Source organism: Pseudophryne corroboree, chromosome 10 (genome assembly GCF_028390025.1).
Source record: "Pseudophryne corroboree isolate aPseCor3 chromosome 10, aPseCor3.hap2, whole genome shotgun sequence".
NCBI lineage: Eukaryota > Metazoa > Chordata > Amphibia > Anura > Myobatrachidae > Pseudophryne > Pseudophryne corroboree.
The window spans coordinates 313,678,049-313,705,927 of record NC_086453.1 but is presented as its reverse complement, the minus strand read 5'-3'; the positions used below and the strand labels follow the sequence as shown (position 1 = coordinate 313,705,927).

Sequence of the window (27,879 nt, the reverse complement as noted above, 5' to 3'; positions counted from 1 at the left end):
ACTGTCATTATCAGTTTCAGACGCTGCCGTTTGGATTGTCCACGGCACCTCGGGTCTTTACCAAGGTAATGGCCGAAATGATGATTCTTCTGCGAAGAAGAGGCGTATTAATTATCCCTTACTTGGACGGTCTCCTGATAAGGGCAAGGTCCAGAGAACAGCTGGAGGACGGAATAGCACTAACCCAAGTAGTGCTGCAACAACACGGGTGGATTCTGAATTTTCCAAAATCTCAGTTGACCCCGACAACACGTCTGCTGTTCCTGGGAATGATTCTGGACACGTTTCAGAAAAAGGTGTTTCTTCCGGAGGAGAAAGCCAAGGAGTTATCCGAACTTGTCAGGAACCTCCTAAAACCAGGAAAAGTGTCTGTGCATCAATGCACAAGAGTCCTGGGAAAGATGGTGGCTTCTTACGAAGCAATCCCATTCGGCAGATTCCACGCACGAACTTTTCAGTGGGATCTGCTGGACAAATGGTTCGGATCGCATCTGCAGATGCATCAGCGGATAACCTTATCGCCACGGACAAGGGGTCTCTTCTGTGGTGGTTGCAGAGTGCTCATCTGTTAGAAGGCCGCAGATTCGGCATACAGGACTGGGTCCTGGTGACCACGGATGCCAGTCTGAGAGGCTGGGGAGCGGTCACACAGGGAAGAAACTTCCAGGGAGTATGGTCAAACCTGGAGATGTCTCTTCACATAAATATACTGGAGCTAAGAGCGATTTACAATGCTCTAAGTCTGGCAAAACCCCTGCTTCAGGGTCAGCCGGTGTTGATCCAGTCGGACAACATCACGGCAGTCGCCCACGTAAACAGACAGGGCGGCACAAGAAGCAGGAGAGCAATGACAGAAGCTGCAAGGATTCTTCGCTGGGCGGAAGATCATGCGATAGCACTGTCAGCAGTGTTCATTCCGGGAGTGGACAACTGGGAAGCAGACTTCCTCAGCAGACACGATCTACACCCGGGAGAGTGGGGACTTCATCCAGAAGTCTTCCACATGATTGTGAACCGTTGGGAAAAACCAAAGGTGGATATGATGGCGTCTCGCCTCAACAAAAAACTGGACAGGTATTGCGCCAGGTCAAGAGACCCTCAGGCAATAGCTGTGGACGCTCTGGTAACACCGTGGGTGTTCCAGTCAGTGTATGTGTTTCCTCCTCTGCCTCTCATACCCAAAGTACTGAGAATTATACGGCAAAGGGGAGTAAGAACGATACTAGTGGCTCCGGATTGGCCAAGAAGAACTTGGTACCCGGAACTTCAGGAGATGCTCACGGAAAATCCGTGGCCTCTACCTCTAAGGCGGGACCTGATTCAGCAGGGACCGTGTCTATTCCAAGACTTACCGCGGCTGCGTTTGACGGCGTGGCGGTTGAACGCCGAATTCTAAGGGAAAAAGGCATTCCGGAAGAGGTCATTCCTACACTGGTTAAAGACAGGAAGGAGGTGACTGCACAACATTATCACCGCATTTGGAGAAAATATGTTGCGTGGTGTGAGGCCAGGAAGGTCCCCACGGAGGAATTTCAACTGGGTCGATTCCTGCATTTCCTACAAACAGGATTGTCTATGGGCCTCAAATTGGGGTCCATTAAGGTTCAAATTTCGGCCCTGTCAATTTTCTTCCAGAAAGAATTGGCTTCAGTTCCTGAAGTCCAGACTTTTGTTAAAGGAGTACTACATATACAGCCCCCGGTGGTGCCCCCTGTGGCTCCGTGGGACCTTAATGTAGTTTTGGATTTTCTTAAATCCCATTGGTTTGAGCCACTCAAATCGGTGGATTTGAAATATCTTACGTGGAAAGTAACCATGCTACTGGCCCTGGCTTCAGCCAGGAGAGTATCAGAATTGGCGGCTTTATCGTATAAAAGCCCATATCTGATTTTCCATTCGGACAGGGCAGAACTGCGGACGCGTCCTCATTTTCTGCCTAAGGTGGTGTCAGCGTTTCATCTGAACCAGCCTATTGTGGTGCCTGCGGCTACTAGCGATTTGGAGGATTCCAAGTTGCTGGACGTTGTCCGGGCATTGAGAATATATATTTCAAGGACGGCTGGAGTCAGAAAATCTGACTCGCTGTTTATACTGTATGCACCCAACAAGCTGGGTGCTCCTGCTTCTAAGCAGACGATTGCTCGTTGGATTTGTAGCACAATTCAACTTGCACATTCTGTGGCAGGCCTGCCACAGCCTAAATCTGTCAAGGCCCATTCCACAAGGAAGGTGGGCTCATCCTGGGCGGCTGCCCGAGGGGTCTCGGCATTGCAACTCTGCCGAGCAGCTACGTGGTCGGGGGAGAACACGTTTGTAAAATTCTACAAATTTGATACCCTGGCTAAAGAGGACCTGGAGTTCTCTCATTCGGTGCTGCAGAGTCATCCGCACTCTCCCGCCCGTTTGGGAGCTTTGGTATAATCCCCATGGTCCTGACGGAGTCCCCAGCATCCACTAGGACGTCAGAGAAAATAAGATTTTACTTACCGATAAATCTATTTCTCGTAGTCCGTAGTGGATGCTGGGCGCCCATCCCAAGTGCGGATTGTCTGCAATACTTGTACATAGTTATTGTTACAAAAAAATCGGGTTGTTATTGTTGTGAGCCGTCTGTTCAGAGGCTCCTACGTTTGTCATACTGTTAACTGGGTTCAGATCACAAGTTGTACGGTGTGATTGGTGTGGCTGGTATGAGTCTTACCCGGGATTCAAAATCCTTCCTTATTGTGTACGCTCGTCCGGGCACAGTATCCTAACTAAGGCTTGGAGGAGGGTCATAGGGGGAGGAGCCAGTGCACACCACCTGATCCTAAAGCTTTATTTTTGTGCCCTGTCTCCTGCGGAGCCGCTAATCCCCATGGTCCTGACGGAGTCCCCAGCATCCACTACGGACTACGAGAAATAGATTTATCGGTAAGTAAAATCTTATTTTATCTCTCTCCACTTTCCAATGGCCTTTACAAGATCCTTTGATATCTTCACAACACTACTAAAACAAATATACAGGCAAAACTCAGGTTTGTCTTAAACATATTTATTATAACAAGACCCCTATCAAAGTCTAAAATACTAAAACACAGTGTAAGCAACGTTGCTCTTCATTTCTATATATAGTATAGTTATTTATAAGGAGGTTTTTAGAAGATGGAGAAACAGATTTAAAAAAATCACTATTTACAGACACATAAACTGACCTGGGTTTACTTTATACATATATCTAACAAAACTCTTAACAGTGATTGGATTTCATGTGAGTTTATCTCTGCTAAGGAAGGGGTTCACCCTCACAGGAATCCATCATAGACACTTATTTTGTGCTCCGTCCGCCCAATACAAGAACAGTGATTAGTCCAACAACGAGCAATAACATTGCGACAGACAATATAACTGTAATCACTACCATCCCGCCGCTGCGCGCAAAGGTCACTGGTGGCATACCTGAAACTGCAAGGAGAGAAAAACATCAGTCATGTTAGATTATTTCAGTAATGTGAGTGCACTATGGGGGTCATTCTGAGTTGATCGCTCGCTAGCAGTTTTTAGCAGCCGTGCAAACGCATAGTCGCCGCCCACGGGGGAGTGTATTTTCGCTTTGCAGAAGTGCGAACGCCTGTGCAGCAGAACGCCTGCAAACACATTTTGTGCAAAACAAGACCAGCCTTGTAGTTACTTATCGTGTGCGATGATTGCTGCGACGAGTGACACGGTAATGATGTCAGATACCCGCCCGGCCACGCCTGCGTTTTTCCAAACAGTCCCAGAAAACGGTCAGTTGACACCCAGAAACTAACACTTCCTGTCAATCTCCTTGCGGCCGGCTGTGCAATTGGAATCGTCACTAGAACCAGTGCAAAACTACAAAGGACTTCGTACCCGTAGGACGCACGTGCGCATTGCGGTGCATACGCAGATTAGACTTTTTTTTAACTGATCGCTACACAGCGAACAAGGGCAGCTAGCGATCAACTCGGTATGACCCCCTATATGTTATCTGTAATGTTACAATGTACTGTGTAAAAAGTCCATTCACTTTAGCACATGTGTAAAACAAACCTTATACCGGTGTTATTTTAGAGGCTAATAAGCACTGTCTTCAGTTGCCAGAACAACGGTTAGTTCTAGAAGTTATAGGTTGGTCACTGCACACTGTCATATACCCGAGAAAGTCAGCACAGCTTCTCAAGTGAATGATTTTTTTTTTTTAAAGTAAATGAAATGTCTTGTTAGCAGCAGGTTACGCAACAGATTATTCTACAACAGATTACCAATCTCATGACCAACCTTGGGGAAGATTCAATTAAGTGCAAGGTTCTATCAGAATTACGGGAACAAAACTCTAGTTCATATCTCTATGGAATGAGCTAGGTTTTTTCTTCCAGTATTACCAAACCACATTACATTAGCTCAGTGAAGACAGCCGGTAGTAAGGTGTCGCTTTAAGAGAAGTGCAGTAACTTCTATGAGGCAGAATATTGGAATGTTATTTGCTATATCTATATCGTGTTGGGTTGCTGCTCATCTTTGGTGTTGTCATGTGACAGCGGTGGTGTAGTGCACTATGGGACATATTTATCAAACTTAATCTTATTGCATTTATATGTTTTTGTATTGCACCAAACAAAAAAAAACACTTTTTGCAATGGTTGCTGAATAGTTTATCGTCATGGCAACTGGGCAATAATCCACTGCCATGACGCACAATATCTAGCATGAGAATAGTGACTTATCACTGTGGAGTCCCCTGATCTGGCCTACTTTCCATACACAGGGCACAATGAGTGCATTGATCTGAAAACCTGTGTGAGCTTCCGGGTCTACTGCTAAGACAAGCACACACCTGTTTTTGCCAGTAAAAGGGCTATTCACACTTTGATATATAGCTCCAGGGCCGGGATGTAATGAAGCTGTTTTGCCGATATTGATACATTGGGCAGGCTGCGGGCGGCAATGGATTATACTGCACTGGAGATACCTGCTGCGATCCCTCCTTCATACATTTGGATGATATATAGCATTTGCGGCTAGCCCTCGGGGACATAGCCCATAGTTACCGACATTCTGGCTGCTCTCTGCGGGAGAGAGCAGCCAGGTTGGCTCACAGGGCGGGCAGGGGAGGTTGTGACGAAGAGGAGGGGGTGGGCCGGCGGCGGGACGGGGGCGGAGCAAGGGCAGGTCACGATGACACCTCCTTTAAGCCACGCCCCTGCTCTGTAATGCCGCGATCACCGGCATTACACTGCAGGGGGGCGTGGCTATGATGACGCGATTCAGCAAGAATCGCGTCATCGACTGCCCGGACCGCCCACTTTACACACTAAGTGGGCGGACGGGCAGGGGGGACCCCCGCGAATCGGGAGACTTGCCTGCTCTTCCGGGGGGGCGGGAGGGTCACCCGATTTTCGTGAGCCTCCCGGCCATTCCGGGAGAGTAGGCAAGTATGACATAGCCGCAAATACTGTTTGGTAAATGGGCCCCTATATGATAAACCAGCTTTACAGCTATCAGGTGGGATGCAGTTTGCAAGACATTATGTGGACCTCATGCCTGGATTTACATGTTTAACCATTCTGGGACTTTGTGTTCCATAGTTCCAGCTCCCACTAAATGCCACTTATATAAAAAAAAAAAAAAAAAAAAAAAGGCCAATGGTAAGCGGTTTTCGTGTGTAAATAAATTCAATATTCATATACAACTTAAGAAAAACATTACATTAATTATGTTTAAAGATAACAGATTGGTAGCTCTGTGGCCTAATCCCATGCCTATGTAGCCTCACAAGTGTTTATCTATTGTAGGTTGTCTGTGTGTGATTTGTATGTTAACTGTATGTATATATACACATGTTAGTTACACATTGGTGGTCATTCCGAGTTGATCGCTAGCTGCATTCGTTCGCTGTGCAGCGATGAGGCAAAAAAACGGCACTTCCGCGTGACGTACTATTACAATGAACGATGTAGTTTCACACAGGGTCTAGCGAAGCTTTTCAGTCGCACTGCTGGCCGCAGAGTGATTGACAGGACGAGGGCATTTCTGGGTGTCAACTGACCATCTTCGGGGAGTGTGTGGAAAAACGCAGGCGTGCCAGGGAAAACGCAGGTGTGGCTGGCCAAACGCAGGGCCTGTTTGTGACGTCAAAACAGGAACTGAACGGTCTGAAGTGATCGCAAGCGCTGAGTAGGTCTGAAGCTCCTCAGAAACTGCACAAAATAATTTTGTAGCCGTTCTGCGATCCTTATGTTCGCACTTCTGCTAAGCTAAAATACACTCCCAGTGGGTGGCGGCATAGCGTTTGCACGGCTGCTAAAAACTGTTAGCGAGCGATCAACTCGGAATGACCCCCATTATTTGGTCTCACTATTGCTGTTACAGACCTGCATAATGCATTTTTGTACTTACATCCATTTGCCGTAGTGAAGGTGACTGGAGTAAAAGTGTCAGATCCAACCGTATAATATGCACTGTAACATGAAATACATTTTGTTATGTCATTACTTTATGCCACACTGTAGTAATCCCATGCAGTAGCTGTTCAATTTCAGGTAACAATCTCCAAACATATTATGGGGCATATAGATCAACATTAGTTTACATGAAATCCCCTCAGTACAGCCGTTTTCAGAGGATACCTGTAAAATTATCCCCAGAATGTAAGATGGGGGAACCATAGCAAACTATCAAAAATATCTTCTGCGGAAAAGTGTCCAAGTCTCCCGCATTCAGCTGACCCCCGTCTCAACCATCAGCTCAAAGAGAAAAGTGGGTGGGGCGATGACACGATTAGCGCTAAATCGCATCATCCACCCCTGCTTTACAGTGCCAGTAATGTGGGCATTGTAAAGCAGGGGGGGGGGGGGGGGGGGGGCAGAGACGCTATGACGCTATGTCTCCACACCCCCTTGCTGTGTGACCTGGCTGCTCCCTCCAGAAGGAAGCAGTTGCAAAGCAGGTATGCAGGTGGGGCAGTTGTAACACGTGCAGACTCGCCTACTCTTCCCAGGAGTCAGGGGGAGACACCCGAGATTCAGGAGTCTCTCTGATATATCGGGAGGACAGGCAAGGATGATCTCTGATGTACTGCTTTCTATGCTTCTATAAAGGGAAGGCCAGGGAATAGAAATTATCATAGGGCAGTGGGTGACCTGGTGCAAAAGAAGTACAATAAAAGTTTTCCACAAAGACTCTCTTATAAATGTACCTAAAGTATAAACTACTATAATATATTTATATATATATATATATATATATATATATATATATATATATATATATATATATATATATATATATATATATATATATATATATATATATATATATATACACACACATATATACATATTATATATATATATATATATATATATATATATATATATATATACACACATACATACATACATACACACATATACATATACACATACATCCAAAATGCATTATAATTAAGACTATGCGCCCAATTTATCCCAATTACAAATTCAGTATTTAGGGCATGAGTCACTGTCAGGTGATCCTACTCCTGTATTATCTATACTTTGCTATCGTTCTATAGCTAAAGACAACACTGCTGTTACGGCACCTACCTGCATGCAGGGACAGGATGGGGGTCTAAATATGCCCTGGCTCTGTACTAGGGGCCTAATCCCAGGGGTCTGAATCAGACCTGGCACTGTACTACGGGCCTAATCCCAGGGGTCTGAATCCGACCTGGCACTGTACTACGGGCCTAATCCCGGGGGTCTGAATCATACCTGGCATTGTACTACGGGCCTAATCCCGGGGGTCTAAATCATACCTGGCATTGTACTATGGGCCTAATCCGGGGGTTTAAATCAGACCTGGCATTGTGCTATGGGCCTAATCCGGGGTCTAAATCAGACCTGGCATTGTGCTACGGGCCTAATCCCGGGGTCTGAATCATACCTGGCATTGTACTACGGGCCTAATCCCGGGGGTCTGAATCATACCTGGCATTGTACTACGGGCCTAATCCCGGGGTCTGAATCATACCTGGCATTGTACTATGGGCCTAATCCGGGGGTCTAAATCAGACCTGGCATTGTACTACGGGCCTAATCCCGGGGTCTGAATCATACCTGGCATTGTACTACGGGCCTAATCCCGGGCTCTGAATCATACCTGGCATTGTACTACGGGCCTAATCCCGGTGGTCTGAATCATACCTGGCATTGTACTATGGGCCTAATCCGGGGGTCTAAATCAGACCTGGCATTGTACTACGGGCCTAATCCCGGGGTCTGAATCATACCTGGCATTGTACTATGGGCCTAATCCGGGGGTCTAAATCAGACCTGGCATTGTACTACGGGCCTAATCCCGGGGTCTGAATCATACCTGGCATTGTACTATGGGCGCAGGCACAAGACCCACGCATGTGCAGAACATGTCTCGCAATATTACTCGCAGTCCCTTGTCACCCGCAGCATGATTGACATGCTGTGGCATTTGGGGGGGCAGAACGTGAGCGACACCCGATACCATTGTTCGCGATGGGGGAGTGTCGCCGCTGATTTGAAGCTGTGATGGGTCCAGGGTCTGCACCCAGGTGTCCGGTGCACAGAATGGGAACGTATAGACGCCATGTTTTTTGTGTATGGGATCACAGTTGACCCGTCTACCGCTACTCCCCACTACCTCCCCCAAACGCTTCATGGCTTTCAGTAGCTTTGTTCAACTGCGAAACCATCGGCATAGAGTACATCTCTGAACTAGGCCCAATGTCGTAATGGGGGCATTTTCCTTTAATATATTTAATTCCATAAAATACATGTGAACTAAATTTATCTCCATCTATTCCCTGAAAGTGAACAGAAAATCCCAATGAAGCTACAAAGCTGTCAGCGCTTTTCTTTGCATCCTCTTCCCAACCTCTGGCCATAAACAGAGACAGACTGGCGGATTAGGATATCGGTTACATGGCGAGAGGAGGAGATACTCACGTGTATGTGCTGCTGGGTTTCAAGTCTTGAATTTGGTAACCCACATTGACTGTGCCCAAGTTACCGGACTGAGAGTTATTATTAAGGACAATAAGGTCACGCTTCAGACGACACTGCGGCACTGTAAATGAATAAGCTGCAGAGACAAATAGGATAGGTTTTATTAAGTCATTTTGAAGTAGCGCTAAAAAGGTAAATGTGAAAAAAAAGAAATATGGTACTTGTTAATTATATGGGCACCGGACTTCGAATGGATAAGCTATAACATCAACTCCGTGCCAGGGTTGAACTGACCCACAAGGTACAGGGGAAATCCCTTGTCCCACTGCCCGAGTTGCTAGTAGACTCTGCACTGTTCCAAAGTCTACTGCATATGCCATGTCTGTACAGTGCATGTGCAAAGCTCCAGGAAAATGGCAACCAGACCATTTTCTTGGTGCTTTGTGCAGCGCCGACACAGGACTCTGGAGAGGTAAGTATACTAGATTAGTGCAGCACCCATTATACACCACAGTCTTAGAATCAGAGCTAGATAGTTGAATTATATTTCCAACCTATCGCTGTCATTTACCGTCCCCCTAGCCATTCCTCCAAATTCTTTGACGGCTTTGCTTCTTGGATCCCTCAATTCCTTTCTTCAGATCTGCCCTCCATTATCTTAGGTGACTTCAATATCCCAATCGATATACCCTCAGAATCCTCTGCCTTCAAACTCCTTACCCTCACATCATTGTTTGGTCTCTCCCAATGGATCTCCTCACCCTTCCATATGAGTGGGCACTCACTTGATCTAGTCTTCACTCACCATTGTGATATTTCTTATTACTTCATCTCCCCATTAAACTTATCCCTCTCTCCCTCATCACCTCTGCCTCCCAAGGCTACCATTTCTAAGCCTAACATTGAGGCTATCGACACTCTTTCCTTATTTTCCCCACTCAGCTCACTTCTCTCCCCTATTCTCTCTCTCCCCTGCCCTGAACAAGCCACTTCCCTAATCAATGCTCTCCCTTGCTTTTGCTCTTGACTCACCCCCGCAGGTCCACACCTCAACCCTGGTATTCCAAACGCATGTATTCTAAGGCAGGCTTCCTCCATTTTCCATATATGCTCTCACCTTACACTGCTGTCCCTTCCCTAGCTAAACAGTCGTATTTCAAGAACTTTATCTTCTCTCAGTCCTCATCTCCTGGAGTCTCTTTGCCACTTTCAACTGCCTAGTTGCTCACCCTCTCCTCCTCCCTGCCCTGGACTTTGCCACCCACTTCACATCTAAAATGTACTCTATACGTCAGGACATCACATCCCACCACACCCTCAGCACCCTGCCCCCTCCTTTCTCCTCTCTGTATGACCTATTCATGTAGCAGTGAAAAGAGTGGAGAAGTGAACCTGTGGAGAAGTTGCCCATGGAAACCATCAGCTGCTTTGTACAATTGTATAGTATGCAAATTATAAAGGTTACTTCAATGCTGATTGGTTGCCATGGACAACTTCTCCACAGGCTCACTTCTCCACACTTTTCACTGCTTCAGGAATAGCCCCCTGTGTCTTTTGCCGCCGTTGCACATGTGACTTTATGTTAATACTGCTACTAGCCCTTCCCTGGTGTACAGCCGTGCGCCTGCATGTGCAAGGACTGAGACTCCCACTTGCAGCATCTACAGACGTCGAAATACTGATTGGTGTGACTGTGCGCCTCGATCAGTACTGAGACTCTGGGGGAGATGTATGAAGCAGTGAAAAGAGTGGAGAAGTGAGCCAGTGGAGAAGTTGCCCATGGCAACCAATCGGCTCTTAAGTGACATTTATTAAGTGCAATTGGGATGCATGTGCCGTGGGACTTAGACGAATGCGCAGTAGAAAAACAGCACCCCACTGCGTCCTACGCTGGCAGTGTGCCAGGCTCATTATTTGTAATAAGGACTAAAACAGCATATATCACTAAAGGGCCCCATACACTAGAACGATAATGCTCGATTTCATCCGATTTCGGGCATTCAGCCCGATATATCGGGTGAAATCGGGCATTTTGGAGGTGTTTCTGATCCAATGCGCGTTCCCGTGAGCATTGGATCGGATATTCCAGATTGACCGTGCTGCACTCGTGATATATCGGACCCCGCAGGCATGGCTGGGATCGCCTAAGATATATCGTATGCAAAAGGACAGCATACAATGTATCTTGGGCGATCCTGCCGCCTGGAAGGCTGACATGGTGATCGCCTGCGACATGTCAGACGAACATGTCGCAGTAGTGTATGGAGCCCTTTAGACTGGTACAAAGGGATGATTCCGCTATTCCGATATTGACACAGTTGGCTGATGTTTTTATTACAAGGAGCATGCGTCCCAATGCCTCTGCGATTGCACTGCGCTCCCGCTCACAGGAGCCGGCGACATCACACGCTGGACAGCTAATCGATTGCTTTTCCTAGCATGCTGACCACCGCCTCCCCCCTTCATGAAGCAAAAATTGCGATCGCTTCGCAATTTCTGCTTCATTGTAGAAATTAGTGATGTCCCCGCATGGCTCCATCTCCTCCCTGGAAACTAAATTTTAGGGTCCCCCTGTCTTATGTACCCCAGGCCCCCCGAAGCCTTAATCCAGCTCTGCAGGGACCGTTTGTGGATGGTAACCAGGTGGTGGTTAGAAAAAGGTGGGCGTGGCGCATCTGTTCTGTAGGCGTGGCAGAACCAGCAACTGTGTCCTTGTGCACGGTTTCACTGGTGCCGGCGTCTTAATTACATCGGCCATTCTAAGTAGCCATAGGGTTAATCAACCCGCAGCCGCTTAGATTTGCAAAGCTGACGGTGGGCGTCTCAATGCAAATCCCGGCAGTGGTGACATTAGCATATTATCGCAAAGTCACTGCGTACAAAGCTGCGGCAGCTGCGGCGTCACTAGCGTAGATCTCTGAGACAGGCCCACAGAGCAGCATTTTAGTCATCTGAATAAACAAAATGTCCATACTTGCATTCGTGGGGCCATTAACGTAAAGTGTGGCACTCTTCAGTGAGTATTGGCACGCAGAAGGTAGTGCTATCACCACAGATGTAGACATGGGGTTAGCCACAAGTCCAGAGTACACAGTAGTGATGTTATCCGCTGCAATGAAGAGAAAAATAGACATTTTATTCATTCTCCTTTCATTCCCAGAATTAGCGTCTTCCCCAAAAATAACATCTTAATACAATGACTAATTTTGCTTATTAAACTTTCGCACTTAAACATGTTTTAATGTGTTTATCCCCTAGTTTAATTATTATTTTATATTATATTTTACGTGAATGTTTCTTAGTTGTTTATGGAAAGGTTTTTTTTTTTGTTTTTTTTTCTTGGTTTATGTGTTTGAGGATAAAGTATCCTGATCCTGAGACACTTAGCTGAAGTCAAGTAAAATACAATCTGAGTTACACTGTTACATCCAAAATGACAGGAGTGATTGGAAGAAGTGGGTTATGTACATACACATACCTCCCAACTGCGATATTCGGACCCTGTCCCACCCGCGGGCAGCAGTGTCCCGCGGGTGGGGGGGCAGTTGGGGGGAGGCTTTGATCACCCGCTGCTCTGCTCTGCAAAGCAGCCGGTGATCACTGAATACATGCTGTACGCACGCGCACGGCATGTATTCAGAGCTAGGAGGGGAGCTGGGGCTGCCCAGCTGCTCGGGGAGCGCTGGGCACGCCCCCAAAAGGCAGAAAAATGGGCCGTTGGCGAGGCCATGCCCATCACGGGCGAGGCCACGCCCCCTTCTGGGTCGGCGCACGGCTTCGCCGCACGAGAGTCCCGCTTGCTTACAGCCAAAAGTTGGGAGGTATGCATACAGGCTTTCAACAGATATGCCGGCTCTTTCACACACACACATAGGGGCATTCTGATTACAGGTATTACTATTAAAGGTATGAGAAAAATGTGGGCCGCATTCATCGAAAGACACTGCAAATGCAGTGACTGGCAATGACTTCCTACTGGATATTCTACCTGCCAGTCACACGTAGGACAGGCAGTCACATTGTGGGGTGTCTCCTCCCTCCGGGACTGATAGACCAGGCTGCGATTAGAAGAGAATGGGCTTCCTGTAGATAGCCACTCCCTGCTTGATCGCCAGCCCAATCCAGCTTCCATGGGCTGCTGCCGATGCAGTCCATAGGAGCTAAGGGTTTGCGCATGTGCACTGAAGCAGCTGCTTGTGCGCATATTCTGGTGACCTGCCAGATCCATTGCTGTCCGGGGGTCGGTTCTTTCCTCCCCCTCTCCGGCATGGGCAGCCCCCCTGCTCGAAAAAGGTAGGAGCCGCCGCTGCCGGTAGGTTATTTTAAGATTGTGGGAAGCTAATGTGTACATGTGGTAGAAGACATAGGGCCTAATTCAGACTGGAATGCTGCAGCGGCAGCGTTCGCAGTCTGTAGCCCTTTGGTGTGTGCGAATGCGCAGCAGCCACACTGCGTGTGCGCACAAGTGAGATGCAACAGCATTTCACTGGTGCTATCGCCTCTGCCTGATTGACAGACAGAGGCGGTCGCGGGGCGTGTCGGCAGTGTTGGGGGTTTGGTTCGGCAACGATGGGGGGGGGGGGGCGTGGTCCGGACAACGCAGGCGTGTCCGGATAGTTTGCAGGGTGGGCCACGGCGTCTGCGTGATGTCACATGCAGCTACTGCAGCCAAAAACATGGTGGGTAGCGGCTGCCTTTGCAAGCAGGGAGCTACTCGCCAGGTGCGAAAGCATTGCCACTGTGCGATGCTTTCGCATGTGTGTGTGTGTGTGTGTGGGGGGGGCTGGCATGCAGGGTGGACTAGCCCTGTGCTGGGCGCCACCCCGCATGTCAGAGATTGTGATCATATCGTGCGTTTTTTTTCACACATCTGCGATCATCTCTGAATCACCCCCATAGATTGTAAACTGCACTGGGGCAGGGACTGATGTGAATGGCCAAAATATTCTCTTTAAAGCGCTGCGGAATATGTGTGCATACCTCCCAACATGACCCTCTCCAGGAGGGACAGAATGCTCTGCTTCTGGGCTTCCATCTTAATTTGTGATTGCCATCACCTGTGCTGAAACACCTTTCTTATCCATTAACCTGTTCAACACAGGTGCCAGCAACCAGAGAGAAAGGGAAAAGTCCAGAAGCAGAGCATTGTGTCCTTCCTGGAGAGGGTCATGTTGGGAGGGAGGGGGGATGGATGTATGTATGTATGTTATATCAATAACTGGTAATAATAATTCATGTAGTAATTAGACATTTCTTGAGGCTACGATAAATACACACAATATACTGTTTTAGGGCTTTCTACTGCTGTAATCTACTATCAAGTACTCAGAAAAATGCACCTGTATTCTGAGCTGCTACAGTCCGCAGTACTGATGCACAGAGTTTAGCATTAGGTGACTAGAGCACAGGTTCTCAAACTCGGTCCTCAGGACCCCACACAGTGCATGTTTTGCAGGTCTCCTCACAGAATCACAAGTGACATAATTAATTAACTCCACCTGTGGACCTTTTAAAATGTGTCAGTGAGTAATTAATACACCTGTGCACCTGTTGGGTTACCTGCAAAACATGCACTATGTGGAGTCCTGAGGACAGAGTTTGAGAACCACTGGACTAGAGTAAGGTATCACTATTTCCAATATATTACGCCATTTCTTTGTTAATCCCTAATATACAAGCACAAAGTTGGACCATCTGCACAGGAAAATCACAAAGTGCCACAGTCCCCCGTGTAAGATATCCATTATCTGTGCATCATACCTTTGCTCTGAAATCACCTTCTTGGTTCCTGCTCCCCAGAATAGCTAAGCAACCCCCAGAATAACACAGACAAATAGAGGATACAACATACTCTGCCCTGGGATACACTACAGGCCAGTAATATATAGTAAACACTAATTATATATATATATATATATATCTCATACTGTATGATTACCATCACCTGCGGTGAAACACCTTTCTTATCAATTAACTAGCTCACCACAGGTGATGGCAATCATGCATTACCAGGAAAGTCCAGGAACAGCATTTTCTCCCTCATGGAGAGGGTCAGGTAGGCAAGTATGATATTATGGGATGCCATTCCGGCCAGTCAGCTCATATAATAAAAATTTCAATAATTTAAAAGACAAAACCAGGTTGATGCGAAGCTGCAGCGGCATTATCACTGCTTTACTAATGCTGGTAGACTCACAGGAATTGTGCCCGTGCTGGCATCTCACAGGTTATTACATAAGGCCCATATTCTACTATGCTATAAATTGCAGTCAAATGAAACAGAAGACAAAGGTCCGTGTGACTTACCCCCATAGCAGGTGGAAGTTAGCAGAAGCAGAGTCCATAAGCCTAGAAGCTGCATGGTGATTCCAGTAAGCGGCTGCACTTGTTTCCAGTATAAACCTGCACAGTGTTAATATACAGATACTTGTCTTACAATTAAGTTTCTGCTGTCCGTGAAAGACCAATCAGAGAGTTGCAGGGGAGCAAGAATGTGGATATGCTGGAAATTCACCAACTAGCTCACACCCTGGCCTCAAATAGTATGTACTGCCCCCCCCCCCCCCTCCTCCCCCCAAAAGTGCCACCAACCTCTGCCTGCCCCTCTCAGCCTCAGTGATCCTTCTGATACTTTACATGGCAATCTGTACCCTGAAACTCACCGTAATGCTTATACACATGCATTCTCTTCTGACAGAAGACTGATGTGTGTGAGGGTCATTGTAATCCCAACATCTGAATCATACCTCCCAACATGACCCTCTCCAGGAGGGACAGAATGTTCTACTCCTGGACTTCCCTCTTAATTTATGATTGCCCTCACCTGTGCTGAAGCACTTTTCTCATCCATTAACCTGGTCAATACAGGTGCTACCAATCACAAATTAAGAGAGAAGACCAGAAGCAGAGCATTGTGTCCCTCCTGGAGAGGGTCATGTTGGGAGGTATGTCTGAATCCAGAGACATTTTCTTGTAGACTGGCCATCTAGGCATGCCACACTAATTGTACTCTAGCACGGTGTATTACACCCCTCCATTAAAGTGATTTCACAATTGCATATAGGCATACAATATTTCTGTTAGAATGTACAGTACATGCTTTAAATAAATAAATATATAGCACAGTACCCGAGCAGGGCTCACCGCCACCCTGTGCCACCCCTGAACATGTGACGCCACAGGAAGGGGCAGGGCTGCCAGCAGAAGTGTGTAGATCTGCCCGGACGCTCTGGACGTGTCTACACACCACAGCGTTCTTGCCCAGAGCTCCCTATGGATGCTCCGAGCTGTACTGAAGCTGCACTACTGACCGCGGAGCGTTTTAAGAGAGGAGGAGGCCCGTGTTCAGCCTCCTCTGTTCGGGCCCCCTCCTCTCTGCCCGGAGCGCTGTAGAGTCTGAGCACTAGAGGGCTCAGACTGTACTGCGCATGCGCAGATCTCCGGGAAAATGGCGCAGCAGCCATTTTCCCTGAGATTTCTCTACTGCGCACGTGCAGAACTCTGTGAAAATGGCCGCTGAGCCATTTTCACTGTGTTCTAATAGCTCTGCGGATGCCAGCGCTGGACTTCGGAGGGGTGAGTATTTTAAAAATGGGTGCAGTGTGTGCGGTGGGGGCCCCCTCTGGACTGAGGGGCCCGTGTGCACCGCAAACACTGCACCCATTATAGAAACGCCAGCGCGTGATAGGCACTCTGCTAGTCAGATGCAGGAGCAATGGGGCAGCAACAGTGCCCCGCCCCCCCCCCAGGGCCCTGCACCATGGGAGACGGCAACGCTCGCACACCCCTACTGACTCTGATGCAAGTACAGAGTAACAGTGGAGCAGATGGGACTATAGCCCCAGGCCTGCCCATAATAATAAGACAGAGCTGATCGTAGATGTGCAAAAAAACGCACATCTACGATCAAAATCTCTTGACATGCTGGCACAGGACTAGTCCTCCCTGCATGCCAGGCCCTACCACGCCCCCCCACCCCCTGCACGCAGAGGCAGAGGCGATTGCCCCAGTGAGATGCGCACACACGACAGGGCTTCAGCCTGCGACCGCTGCCATTGCAGCCTCCAGCTCTGAGGCCCTCATTCCGTGTTGATCGCGCGCTAGCTACTTTTAGCAGCCGTGCAAACGCATAGTCGCCGCCCACGGGGGAGTGTATTTTCGCTTTGCAAGTGTGCGATCGCATGTGCAGCCGAGCGGGACGAAAAAGTTTTTTGCAGTTTCTGAGTAGCTCTGGACTTACTCAGCCGCTGCAATCACTTCAGTCTTTTTGGTCCCGGAATGGACGTCAGACACCCGCCCTGCAAACGCTTGGACACGCCTGCGTTTTTCCAAACACTCCCTAAAAACGGTCAGTTGCCACCCACAAACGCCCTCTTACTGTCAATCTCCTTGTGATCGGCTGTGAGAATGGATTCTTCGTTAAATCCATCACCCAGCAACAATCCGCTTTGTAACCGTACGATGCGCAGTAGTAACCTGTTCGCTGCACTGCAAAAATGCAGCGAGCAAACGGGTCAGAATGACCCCCATAATGCATTTTCTCATATGTCCTAGAGGATGCTGGGGTCCACTTCAGTACCATGGGGTATAGACGGTTCCGCATCAGCCATGGGCACTTTAAGACTTTTCAATGGTGTGAACTGGCTCCTCCCTCTATGCCCCTCCTCCAGACCTCAGTTTAGAAAATGTGCCCAGGCAGACTGGATGCACTCCAGGGGAGCTCTACTGAGTTTCTCTGAAAAGACTTATGTTAGGCTTTTTATTTTCAGGGAGAACTGCTGGCAACAGTCTCCCTGCTTCGTGGGACTTAGGGGGCAGAAGTAGGAACCAGCTTCCTGAAGAGTTTCATGGCTCTGCTTCTGGCTGACAGGACACCATTAGCTCCTGAAGGGTACTGAACGCTAGCTGTGGCGGTATCCGTTCACATGGTCGACCATGTTATGGTCGACAGTCATTAGGTCGACCACTATTGGTCGACATTGACATGGTCGACACGGACACATTGTCGACACGTGAAAATGGTCGACACATGAAAAGGTCGACATGAGTTTAACTTTTTTTTCTTTTGGGGAACTTTTCCATACTTTACGATCCACGTGGACTACGATTGGAACGGTAATCTGTGCCGAGCGAAGCGGTAGCGGAGCGAAGGCACCATGCCCGAAGTATTGCGAGCGAAGCGAGCCATGCGAGGGGACGCGGTTCACTAATTGGGGTTCCCAGTCACTTTACGCAAAAAACGACACAAAAAAAAAAAAACCTCATGTCGACCTTTCATGTGTCGACCATTTTCATGTGTCGACCATGTGTCCATGTCGACCATGTCAATGTCGACCAATAGTGGTCGACCTAATGACTGTCGACCATAACATGGTCGACCATTCATACCGGAACCAGCTGCGGCTATGTGCTCACTCCCACAGCACGCCGTCACCCCCCTTGCAGAGCCAGAAGTCAGAAGACAGGTGAGTGTTAGAAGAAAGGATCTCCAATCAAAGTGACTGCTAAAGGTACCGCGCGGCTGGCGGGAGCGCAGTGCGCCATGTTGCCCACACATACACAGGCACTGCAGGGTGCAGGGCGTGGGGGGAAGGCGCCCTGGGCAGCATGAAACCTATTGAAACTGGCATAAATAAAGGGCATAAGTTGCTGAGGCATAGTCCTACCCCCGCCAGTATAAAAAATTACCTCATAAAAGCTGAGGAGAAACGCGCCATTCAGGGGTCGGAGCTTCCTCCTGAGTCAGCCAGCACACTGCTCAGCTCCATTTTCTCTCCTTCCAGGTTGCAGAGAAGAACGCTGGTCCTCCTCCACTGCTGAACAAGTATCAGGGTGCAAAACAGGGGGGGCCACAGTGAATTTGGTGCTATATATAACATTATAAAAGCGCTGCATGTCAGTGGGCATTTTGTGTTCACAGACATTGTGTTACTGGTGCTGGGTTGTGAACTGGCAAATCCTATCTGTGTCCTTCTGACAGATTTTACTGTGGGTCTGTCCCCTATAAGTCCCGGAGTATCTGAGGTGTGGTTGTGCACGTGTGTGTGACATGTCTGAGGCAGGGAGCTCTTCCCCTGAGGGAGCCATTTTAGGGACACAGAGTTGTAATGTGGTGGCGCTGCCGGCACACCACGAGCCTGAATGGGTGAAAGAATTACGTGATAGTGTGAATCATATCAGTAAGAGATTGGATAAGTCTGAGTCTCATGCAGAAAGCTGGAGAAAGTCAGTGGAAGATGTGATTTTTCAAAGTCTTGCTTTTTCATCCATAGGCGACCCTTCTGGGTCACATAAGAGACCATTTGCACAAATAGTATATACTGATACAGACATGGACTCTGATTCCTGTGTCGACGTTAGTGATTCCAGGGGGATAGATCCTAAATTGGCAAAAAGCATTCAATACATGATTGTTGCTATATAGGAAGTTTTGGAAGTTACGGGAGCCCCTCCTGTACCTCAGGAGAAGTCTTATTTTTATAAAGAAAGAAAAATTAATGTAACTTTCCCTCCTTCTCATGAGCTAAATACCTTGTTTGAGGGAGTTTGGGTAAACCCTGAAAAGAATTTTCAGATTCCCAAAAGGATTCAGGTTGCTTATCCTTTCCCGGCAGAGGACAGGAAAAGGTGGGAGTCACCCCCCGTATTAGACAGTGCCCCGTCAAGGTTAACTAAAAAGGTGATTCTCCCTGCACCTGGGACGGCTTCACTGAAGGAGCCGGCAGACCGCAAGTTGGAGACTACGTTAAAATCTATTTATGTGGCCAATGGTACATTGCTCAGGCCCACCATTGCTTGTGCATGGGTGAGTAGGGCTATCGAAAAATGGTCAGAAAACCTGTCATCGGAAATTGACACTATAGATAGAGACGAGATACTCCTAACGTTAGGTCATATCAAAGACGCTGCTGCATACATGCTAGAAGGCATGAAAGATATTGGACTCTTGGGTTCAAAAGCCGCTACCATGGCAGTATCCGCACGGAGGGCGTTGTGGATTCGCCAGTGGAATGCTGATGCAGATTCCAAAAGAAATATGGAGGCTCTCCCGTATAAAGGTGAGGCCATGTTTGGAGATGGGCTGGATGCATTAGTCTCTGCGGCTACCGCAGGTAAGTCGACATTCTTGCCTTATGCTCCTGCACTGGCGAAAAAGACACATCACTCTCAGATGCAGTCCTTACTGCCCAACAAATACAAAACGGCCAAAGGTTCCCCCTTCTTTGCAGGTAGAGGAAGGGGGAAAAGGGAAAAAATCTCTCCAGGATCGCAGGAGCAGAAATCAACCCCTGCTTCTGCCAAATCTGCAGCATGACGCTGGGGCTCCCTTGCGGGAGTCCGCTCAAGTGGGAGCACGTCTGAAACTTTTCAGTCAGATCTGGCTTCAATCTGGCCTGGACGCATGGGTCTTACAAATAGTGTCCCAGGGATACAAACTGGAGTTTCAAGACGTCCCCCCATCCCGATTTTTCAAATCGACCTTGCCAGCTTCTCTTCCAGAAAGAGAGGCAGTAACAATGGCAATTCAAAAATTATGTCAGGATCAAGTCATTGTTCTGGTGCCCTTGTCACAGCAAGGAGAAGGGTTTTATTCAAGCCTCTTCGTAGTTCCAAAGCCGGACGGCTCGGTCAGACCAATTTTAAACCTGAAAAATCTGAATCTCTACCTGAAAAGGTTCAGGTTCAAGATGGAATCTCTGAGGGCAGTGATTTCCAGTCTGGAGGAGGGGGTCTTCATGGTGTCAGTAGACATAAAGAAAGCTTACTTGCATGTTCCCATTTATCCTCCTCACCAAGCTTATCTGAAATTCGCAGTGCAGGATTGCCATTACCAGTTCCAGATGTTGCCGTTCGGACTCTCCACGGCACAGAGGGTATTCACCAAGGTGATGGCAGAGATGATGGTCCTCCGACAACAGGGAGTCAATATAATTCCTTACCTGGACGATCTCCTGATAAAAGCGAGATCCAGGGAACGGTTGGTGCGGAACATTGCACTCTCCCTATCAGTACTCCAACAACACGGTTGGATCATGAATTTTCCGAAGTCGCAGTTGGAACCGACGACAAGATTGTCCTTTTTAGGGATGATACTGGACACAGAAGTACAGAAAGTGTTTCTTCCAGTAGGAAAGACTCTGGAAATCCAGAGAATGGTCAAACAAATTTTGAAACCAACAAGAGTGTCGATCCATCAATGCATTCAGTTGTTGGGGAAGATGGTAGCGGCCTACGAGGCCATACAGTTTGGCCGATTCCGTACCAGAGTATTCCAGTGGGACCTGTTGGACAAGTGGTCCGGATCCCACCTACACATGCACCGGAAGATAATCCTGTCCTCCAAAGCCAGGATTTCACACCTGTGGTGGCTACACAGTTCTCACCTACGAGAGGGACGCAGGTTTGGGATTCAGGACTGGGTCCTGGTAACCACGGATGCAAGTCTCCGAGGTTGGGGAGCAGTCACACAGGGGGAAAGCTTCCAAGGAAAATGGTCAAGTCAGGAAGCCTGCCTTCACATAAACGTTCTGGAATTGAGAGCCATTTACAACGCCCTACTACAAGCGGTACATCTTCTTCAAGATCAATCCGTGCAGATCTAGTCGGACAATGTAACAGCAGTCGCGTACATAAACCGGGAAAAGCTGAACGAAAAGCAGAGCGGCAATGGTAGAGGTGACAAAGATCCTCCTCTGGGCAGAAAGACATGCAAGAGCTTTGTCAGCAATTTTCATTCCGGAAGTGGACAACTGGGAAGCAGACTTCCTCAGTAGACATGATCTCCGTCCAGGCGAATGGGGCCTCCACCAAGAAGTCTTCGCAGAGGTGGCAAGTCTTTGGGGAGTTCCTCAAGTAGACATGATGGTATCTCGTCTCAACAAGAAGCTTCAGAGATATTGTTCCAGGTCGAGAGACCCTCAAGCAATAGCAGTGGATGCACTGGTGACCCAGTGGGTGTTTTGGTCGGTATATGTCTTCCCTCCACTTCCACTGATTCCAAAAGTTCTAAAAATCATAAGAAGAACAAGAGCTCAAACAATCTTCATTGCCCCAGACTGGCCAAGGAGGGCTTGGTATCCAGATCTTCAGGAGTTGCTCATAGAAGATCCTTGGCCTCTTCCTCCTCGCGAGGACCTGCTACAGCAGGGGCCGTGCGTGTATCAAGACTTACCGCAGCTACGTTTGACGCATGGCTGTTGAGCACCGGATCCTAGCCCGAAAGGGTATTCCCAAGGAAGTCATCCCCACTCTTATTCAGGCCAGGAAAGGAGTAACGTCTAAACATTACCACCGTATTTGGAGAAAATATGTGTCTTGGTGTGAATCCAAGAAGGCTCCTACGGAAGAGTTTGAGTTAGGACGTTTTCTCCATATTCTGCAAACTGGTGTGGATGCTGGCCTTAGACTGGGTTCAATCAAGGTCCAGATTTCGGCCTTATCAGTTTTCTTTCAAAAACAATTGGCCTCCCTTCCAGAAGTTCAGACGTTCGTGAAAGGGGTTCTGCACATCCAGCCTCCATTTGTGCCTCCTGTGGCACCATGGGACCTTAATGTGGTGGTGCAGTTCCTTCAATCGAGTTGGTTTGAACCTCTACAGGAGATAGAGTTGAAGTTTCTCACTTGGAAAGTGGTGATGCTTTTGGCCTTGGCGTCCACAAGGCGGGTGTCTGAGTTGGGGGCCTTGTCTCTCAAGAGCCCTTACCTGATCTTCCATGAAGATAGGGCAGAGTTAAGAACTCGTCAACAATTTCTTCCAAAGGTGGTGTCACAACTGAGGGCCTGAGCTGACGGGAGGCAGCCTCAGTTGTAGGGGCTGAGATGTACCGGAACCTGGGAGGTTGTATCAGACCCCTGGACATGTAAGTAACATGAATAATAACTGCCCGAAGGCGTGACCACGACAACTTGGATAAAAGTCAATGATGTTTATTATGACAACTCCGCAACACAGCAGCAGTAAAAGAAAACATAAAAGTCAGCAAAGAATAAATACAGTTCCTGGGTACTACAGGGTGGCAGGAGCCACAGGGCACTGCTAGTGTGAGATAGTTCTTATAATCTTCTAGATGGAAAGTCCTTACCAGGCCCGACTGTAGCAATGGAGATAACCCAGGATTGTACCAGCTGGTGTTCCAGGAAAAGCTGGGTTGCTGAAGATAAAACGGCTGCTGTGGATACTGGCTGGAACCAGACTGTTGTTAGCACGGAGTGGATACTGGCTGGAACCAGTTAAATAATAAATGAAGCTTGAGAGCGATGCAATATGAATGAAATGTAGAACTTGAGAGCGGAGAAATAATAATACCGGTGGAGAGTGGTAAAGTGTAGAAAGGACACCGGCCCTTTAAGAGAAGCTGTACTCTGCTGGAAGCTAGGCTGGAAGCAGGTAATGTTGTAGCTGGAAACAGATGAATCCACAATGGATCAGAGAGTCAGGCTACACCGCAGGTGGAATGCTGGTGCGGGTCTCTATGGTGGAAGTCTTGAGACAGGAGCTGGAACCTGGAAGACAATCACAGGAGAGAGACAAACAGGAACTAGGTTTGACAACCAAAGCACTGACGCCTTCCTTGCTCAGGCACAGTGTATTTATACCTGCAGCAAGGAAGGGATTGGCTAGGCAATTATGCAGATTAACAATACTGACAACAGATTGGAGGAAATGATCAGCTGACAGAATCCAAGATGGCTGCGCCCATGCAGACACTTGGAGGGAAGTTTGGTTTGTAATCCATGTGGTAATGAAAACAGTAATGGCGGCGCCGGCCACCGGAGACAGGAGGCGCCAAGCTGACAGGTGCACATCCAACCACGCGGACACAGCGGAGGCCGCGGCTGACGTAATCGCCACTCTGACACTCTGCATGCAGAAGCTCAGGGACGGCGGCGGAGGCCGCGGGAGACGCCATGCCAGGTGTAATATGGTGTTTACTGTGACCGCGTCTCAGAGTGACAGGAGAGGATACAGGAATGTAAACATCAGGATAACAGATGGGATCCGGTCCTGGAGCGCTGAGCCAGCCTTAGGAGGCATCTGATGGGTAAGAAATGGCGTCCAGATACCCGGATCGTGACAGGTGGTTTCGTCTTTCCACATAAACCAACCTATTGTGGTGCCAGTAACTACTGACACTTTCACTGAGTCAAAGTCTCTTGATGTGGTTAGAGCTTTGAAAATTTATGTCGCAAGAACAGCTCGGATAAGGCTCTGTTTGTCCTGTATGCTCCCAACAAGATTGGGTGTCCTGCTTCTAAGCAGACTATTGCGCACTGGATCAGAGGAACGATTCAGCACGCTCATTCCACAGCAGGATTGCCGGTACCAAAGTCGGTAAATGCCCATTCTACTAGAAAGGTGGGCTCATCCTGGGCGGCTGCCCGGGGCGTCTCGGCTTTACAACTTTGCTGAGCAGCTACTTGGTCAGGGTCAAACACGTTTGCTAAGTTTTACAAGTTTGACACCTTGGCCGATGAAAACCTCAAGATTGGTCAATCGGTACTGCAGGTTCATCCGCACTCTCCCGCCCGTACTGGAGCTTTGGTATAACCCCATGGTACTGAAGTGGACCCTAGCATCCTCTAGGACGTATGAGAAAATAGGATTTTAATACCTACCGGTAAATCCTTTTCTCCTACTCCGTAGAGGATGCTGGGCACCCGACCCAGTGCGTACTTTACTTGCAGTTGTTAATTTTGTAGTTACACTTATGTTGTGTTACGGTTATGTTGAATGCCATGTTGTGCGGCATGGTTGACCGTTGAGGTGTGAGCTGGTATGAATCTCACCATTAAATTAAAAGTAAATCCTTTCCTCGAAATGTCCGTCTCCCTGGGCACAGTTAGTATACTGAGGTCTGGAGGAGGGGCATAGAGGGAGGAGCCAGTTCACACCCTTGAAAAGTCTTAAAGTACCCATGGCTCCTGCGGAACCGTCTATACCCCATGGTACTGAAGTGGACCCCAGCATCCTCTACGGACTAGAAGAAAAGGATTTACCGGTAGGTATTAAAATCCTATTTTTTCTTTCCTTATCTCTGCACGCTGCACAGGCAGCACAGAAAGTAACCGCAGACCCCACACATGCCGCACCATGCAATGTAAAAGAGGATATTCAAGTCCGACTGTCAGCAAATCATTCTTTGAGATATGCGTTTCTGGGTGGCGACCATTCAGTTGCACGGAACTGACCTGTCTTGTGGGAGTAAGGTGAGCATGCAGATCACCTAACATGCTCATTTTGAAAAGAAGACATTGCAGCTGTGTGTACTAGATGATTGAGAATATAAAGGTGTTTGTGCCCTGATTCTGAGTTAAGACTGAGAGCAAACAAAAAAATGAGTACTGTAAATTAGCATCAGGAACAAACTCTGCTGCACTGCAAGGGGAGCAATTACGATATATTAGGTTTGCATGCAGGGTAAATATTGGCTGCGTTTGCATGTAGCTCACACATGCTGGACAGCTTTAGGTTTAAATCTCTGCACATGTTACATCTGCCCCCTTGCAGTGCAGCATGGTGTTAAGGCCCGTACACACTGGTCGATGTATCGGCCGTTCTCTTGAACGGCCGATACATCGCGGGACCGTCGGCCAGTGTGTACGGGCGATACGTCTGTGAACTCCGTCGTTCACAGACGTATCGCGTCGGCCGCGCAGCACAGCCGACAGCCAATATATCTAACGATATATTGGCCCGTCGCTGTGTGTGTACGGGGCGGTCGTCCGACCGCCCGTACACATGCTGCGGCGGCCGGCGGTGATTGACAGGTGAACTGGGCGGGCGCGAGTGCCCGCCCGTCCAGTTCATGACGTCAGTCCCCCGACGGATCGGGCTGTGTGTATGCACAGCACACTGCCCGATCCGTACATAGATATATCTGCAGATCAATTGATCTGCAGATATATCTAATAGTGTGTACCCACCTTTACAGTTACACAGGTGTACAGTTACTCTTTTTTTGTACTTAGAGGTTTTGGTGGGTAGATAGAAGTGGAGATGTTGCCCATAGCAACCAATCAGCTTTTAGCTATTATTTTATAGAAGGTGCTAGATAAATAATAAGTAGAAATTGATTGGTTGCTGTGGGCAACATCTCCACTTCTATAAACCCGCACCTTAGTAAATATACCCCTAATGCCGTCTACACACGGTGCGAGATAACTACCAATATGGACTATATAGGTGGAGACACCTTGCAATGCAGATGCGTGGTCCCGCGGGGTTGCATCGCAAGGAAAATTAGACTGCGCAGGCAGGCCAATAATGACTATATCGGAGGTTCATGCCTCCAGCCAGAGTGCATAGTCAGTATCGGCCGTAGCCTGCATTGCACCGTGTGTAGGCGGCATAAGAATCAGCCCCTTTGTGTTCGCAATGAAACAGTTTGTTTCCCTTATTTTGAAAGTACATTTCGGAAGATGTGGACCCGCTGTAAACGTCACTGTGTTGGCTTACAAACTTCATGTGCTTCATATGAAATCAAGCAACATACTGCGCATGCGCAAAACACTGGGAAAATGGTGCCGCAACGGTTTCCCAGGGATTTCTGCAGCAGCGCTGCTGCGCCGCGTGACTCCGGAGGGTAAGTATTAAAAATAATGGGTACATAATGTGCGGTGTGGGCCCCCCCCAGACCCCGGGGGCCTTTGTGCACTGCACCCATTCTAAATACGCCAGTGGCTCAGCGGTCAGGTGCCACTTGGTGATATTTCTTGTTCCATTATTTCAGTAAGGATGACTTAGTTATAATATGACTTAAAACTACACTATCAGCAAAATTTTTAACCTGAATACTCATATTTTAGGGGTTGACGACTGTTCAGAATGTCAACATGTTTGGTCAGAATGTCGTCATGCTGTGAACATACATGAAATTATGGTTAGGCTGCAATTAGGGTTGAAATAGTAATGTCAATATTCATGGTCCTCCACTCCTGTCCACAGTCCTGCAGTCCTGAAAGTACCCTCCACCTCTGATTTTATCACATGACATCCGCATCCAAGGATGCGGATGGTGATAAATAGGCACCATTCAGTAAAAGGGATAATAGTAATGCTGATAAACATGAATAAAAACAATACAGACCAGTGTAATCAACACAGCAGTGCCAAACTCCATACCTCCCAACATGACCCTCTCCAGTCCAGGAGGGACACAATGTTCTGCTTCTGGACTTTTCTATTAATGTATGATTGCCAGCACCTGCTTTGAACAGGTTAATGGGTAGGAAAGGTGTTTCAGCACAGGTGATGGCAATCATGAATTAAGAGGGAAGTCCAGGAGCAGGGCATTGTGTCCCTCCTGGAGAGGGTCATGTTGGGAGGTATATTGCAAACAGGCTCATAAAATGCATTCTGTACTATGTTTTCACTTACATATCATGAAGGGGGGTTACCTAACTCCATTCTGTACCCAGAAGACCGTCAGCATTGCACGGAATGTCACTCCGCTGGTTTGTGTAGCCACATGTTCGCAGCGAGTGTGTGACATAGTAGGGACTGAACACATACCAGGCATACCATGTTTTAGCAGTTACCAGGCTTACAATTCTGAGTGATAGAGTAGGACTTGCAGAAAAAGGGGGTGCATTGACCAGGGCTGCAAGCTGTAATGTATTGCTCAATAAATTACCCATAACCCCATTGTTTATTATAGTGAGTTTATTATGGCGAGTCCCGAGCACTGTATTTATGTCTAATTCATGAGCGTCCCAGTTTAAAGGGACAGTAGGGTAAGCCTAACTGAACATACTGTCCCTTTAAACCGGGACACTCATGAATTACACAGGTTCTGTGGCCGGATGATTTAAAACCTGCATTTCAGCTGGTTTTAATCAGCCACAGAAACTGCATAATCCATGAGTGTCCTGGTTTAAAGGGATGAGATAGATAGATAGATAGATAGATAGATAGATA

The 27,879-nt window shown here is 47.9% G+C and overlaps 1 protein-coding gene and 1 long non-coding RNA gene across 4 annotated transcripts in view; one reads left to right on the top strand and one right to left on the bottom strand.

The window, feature by feature from the left end:
• LOC134966609 (uncharacterized) overlaps nt 1-27,879 on the top strand; it is a 106,080-nt gene that overhangs the window by 5,472 nt on the left and 72,729 nt on the right. The window lies entirely within an intron of this gene.
• UPK2 (uroplakin 2) lies at nt 3,019-27,109 on the bottom strand. Of its 2 annotated transcripts, none has more exons than XM_063941936.1 (6): nt 27,085-27,109; nt 15,270-15,365; nt 11,938-12,072; nt 8,964-9,099; nt 6,400-6,461; nt 3,019-3,444 (listed from the first exon to the last, which is right to left on the bottom strand). In XM_063941936.1, the coding sequence occupies exons 1-6, from the start codon at nt 27,092-27,094 to the stop codon at nt 3,308-3,310; spliced, it is 576 nt and encodes a 191-aa protein (XP_063798006.1). In that variant the 5' UTR covers nt 27,095-27,109; the 3' UTR covers nt 3,019-3,307. The 2 variants fall into 2 exon arrangements, with proteins under 2 accessions (XP_063798006.1, XP_063798005.1); XM_063941935.1 differs by lacking the exon at nt 27,085-27,109 and adding an exon at nt 15,626-15,743.

Excerpts from the sequence above, each read along its gene's own strand:
- UPK2 (XM_063941935.1), bottom strand. The coding sequence starts at position 15,647 with ATGCATGTGTATAAGCATTACG. Across the intron at positions 15,366-15,625 it reads GCATGTGTATAAGCATTACG|GTTTATACTGGAAACAAGTG; the intron begins GTGAGTTTCAGG and ends AACACTGTGCAG. Across the intron at positions 9,100-11,937 it reads TAATGGCCCCACGAATGCAA|CTTATTCATTTACAGTGCCG; the intron begins GTATGGACATTT and ends TTGTCTCTGCAG.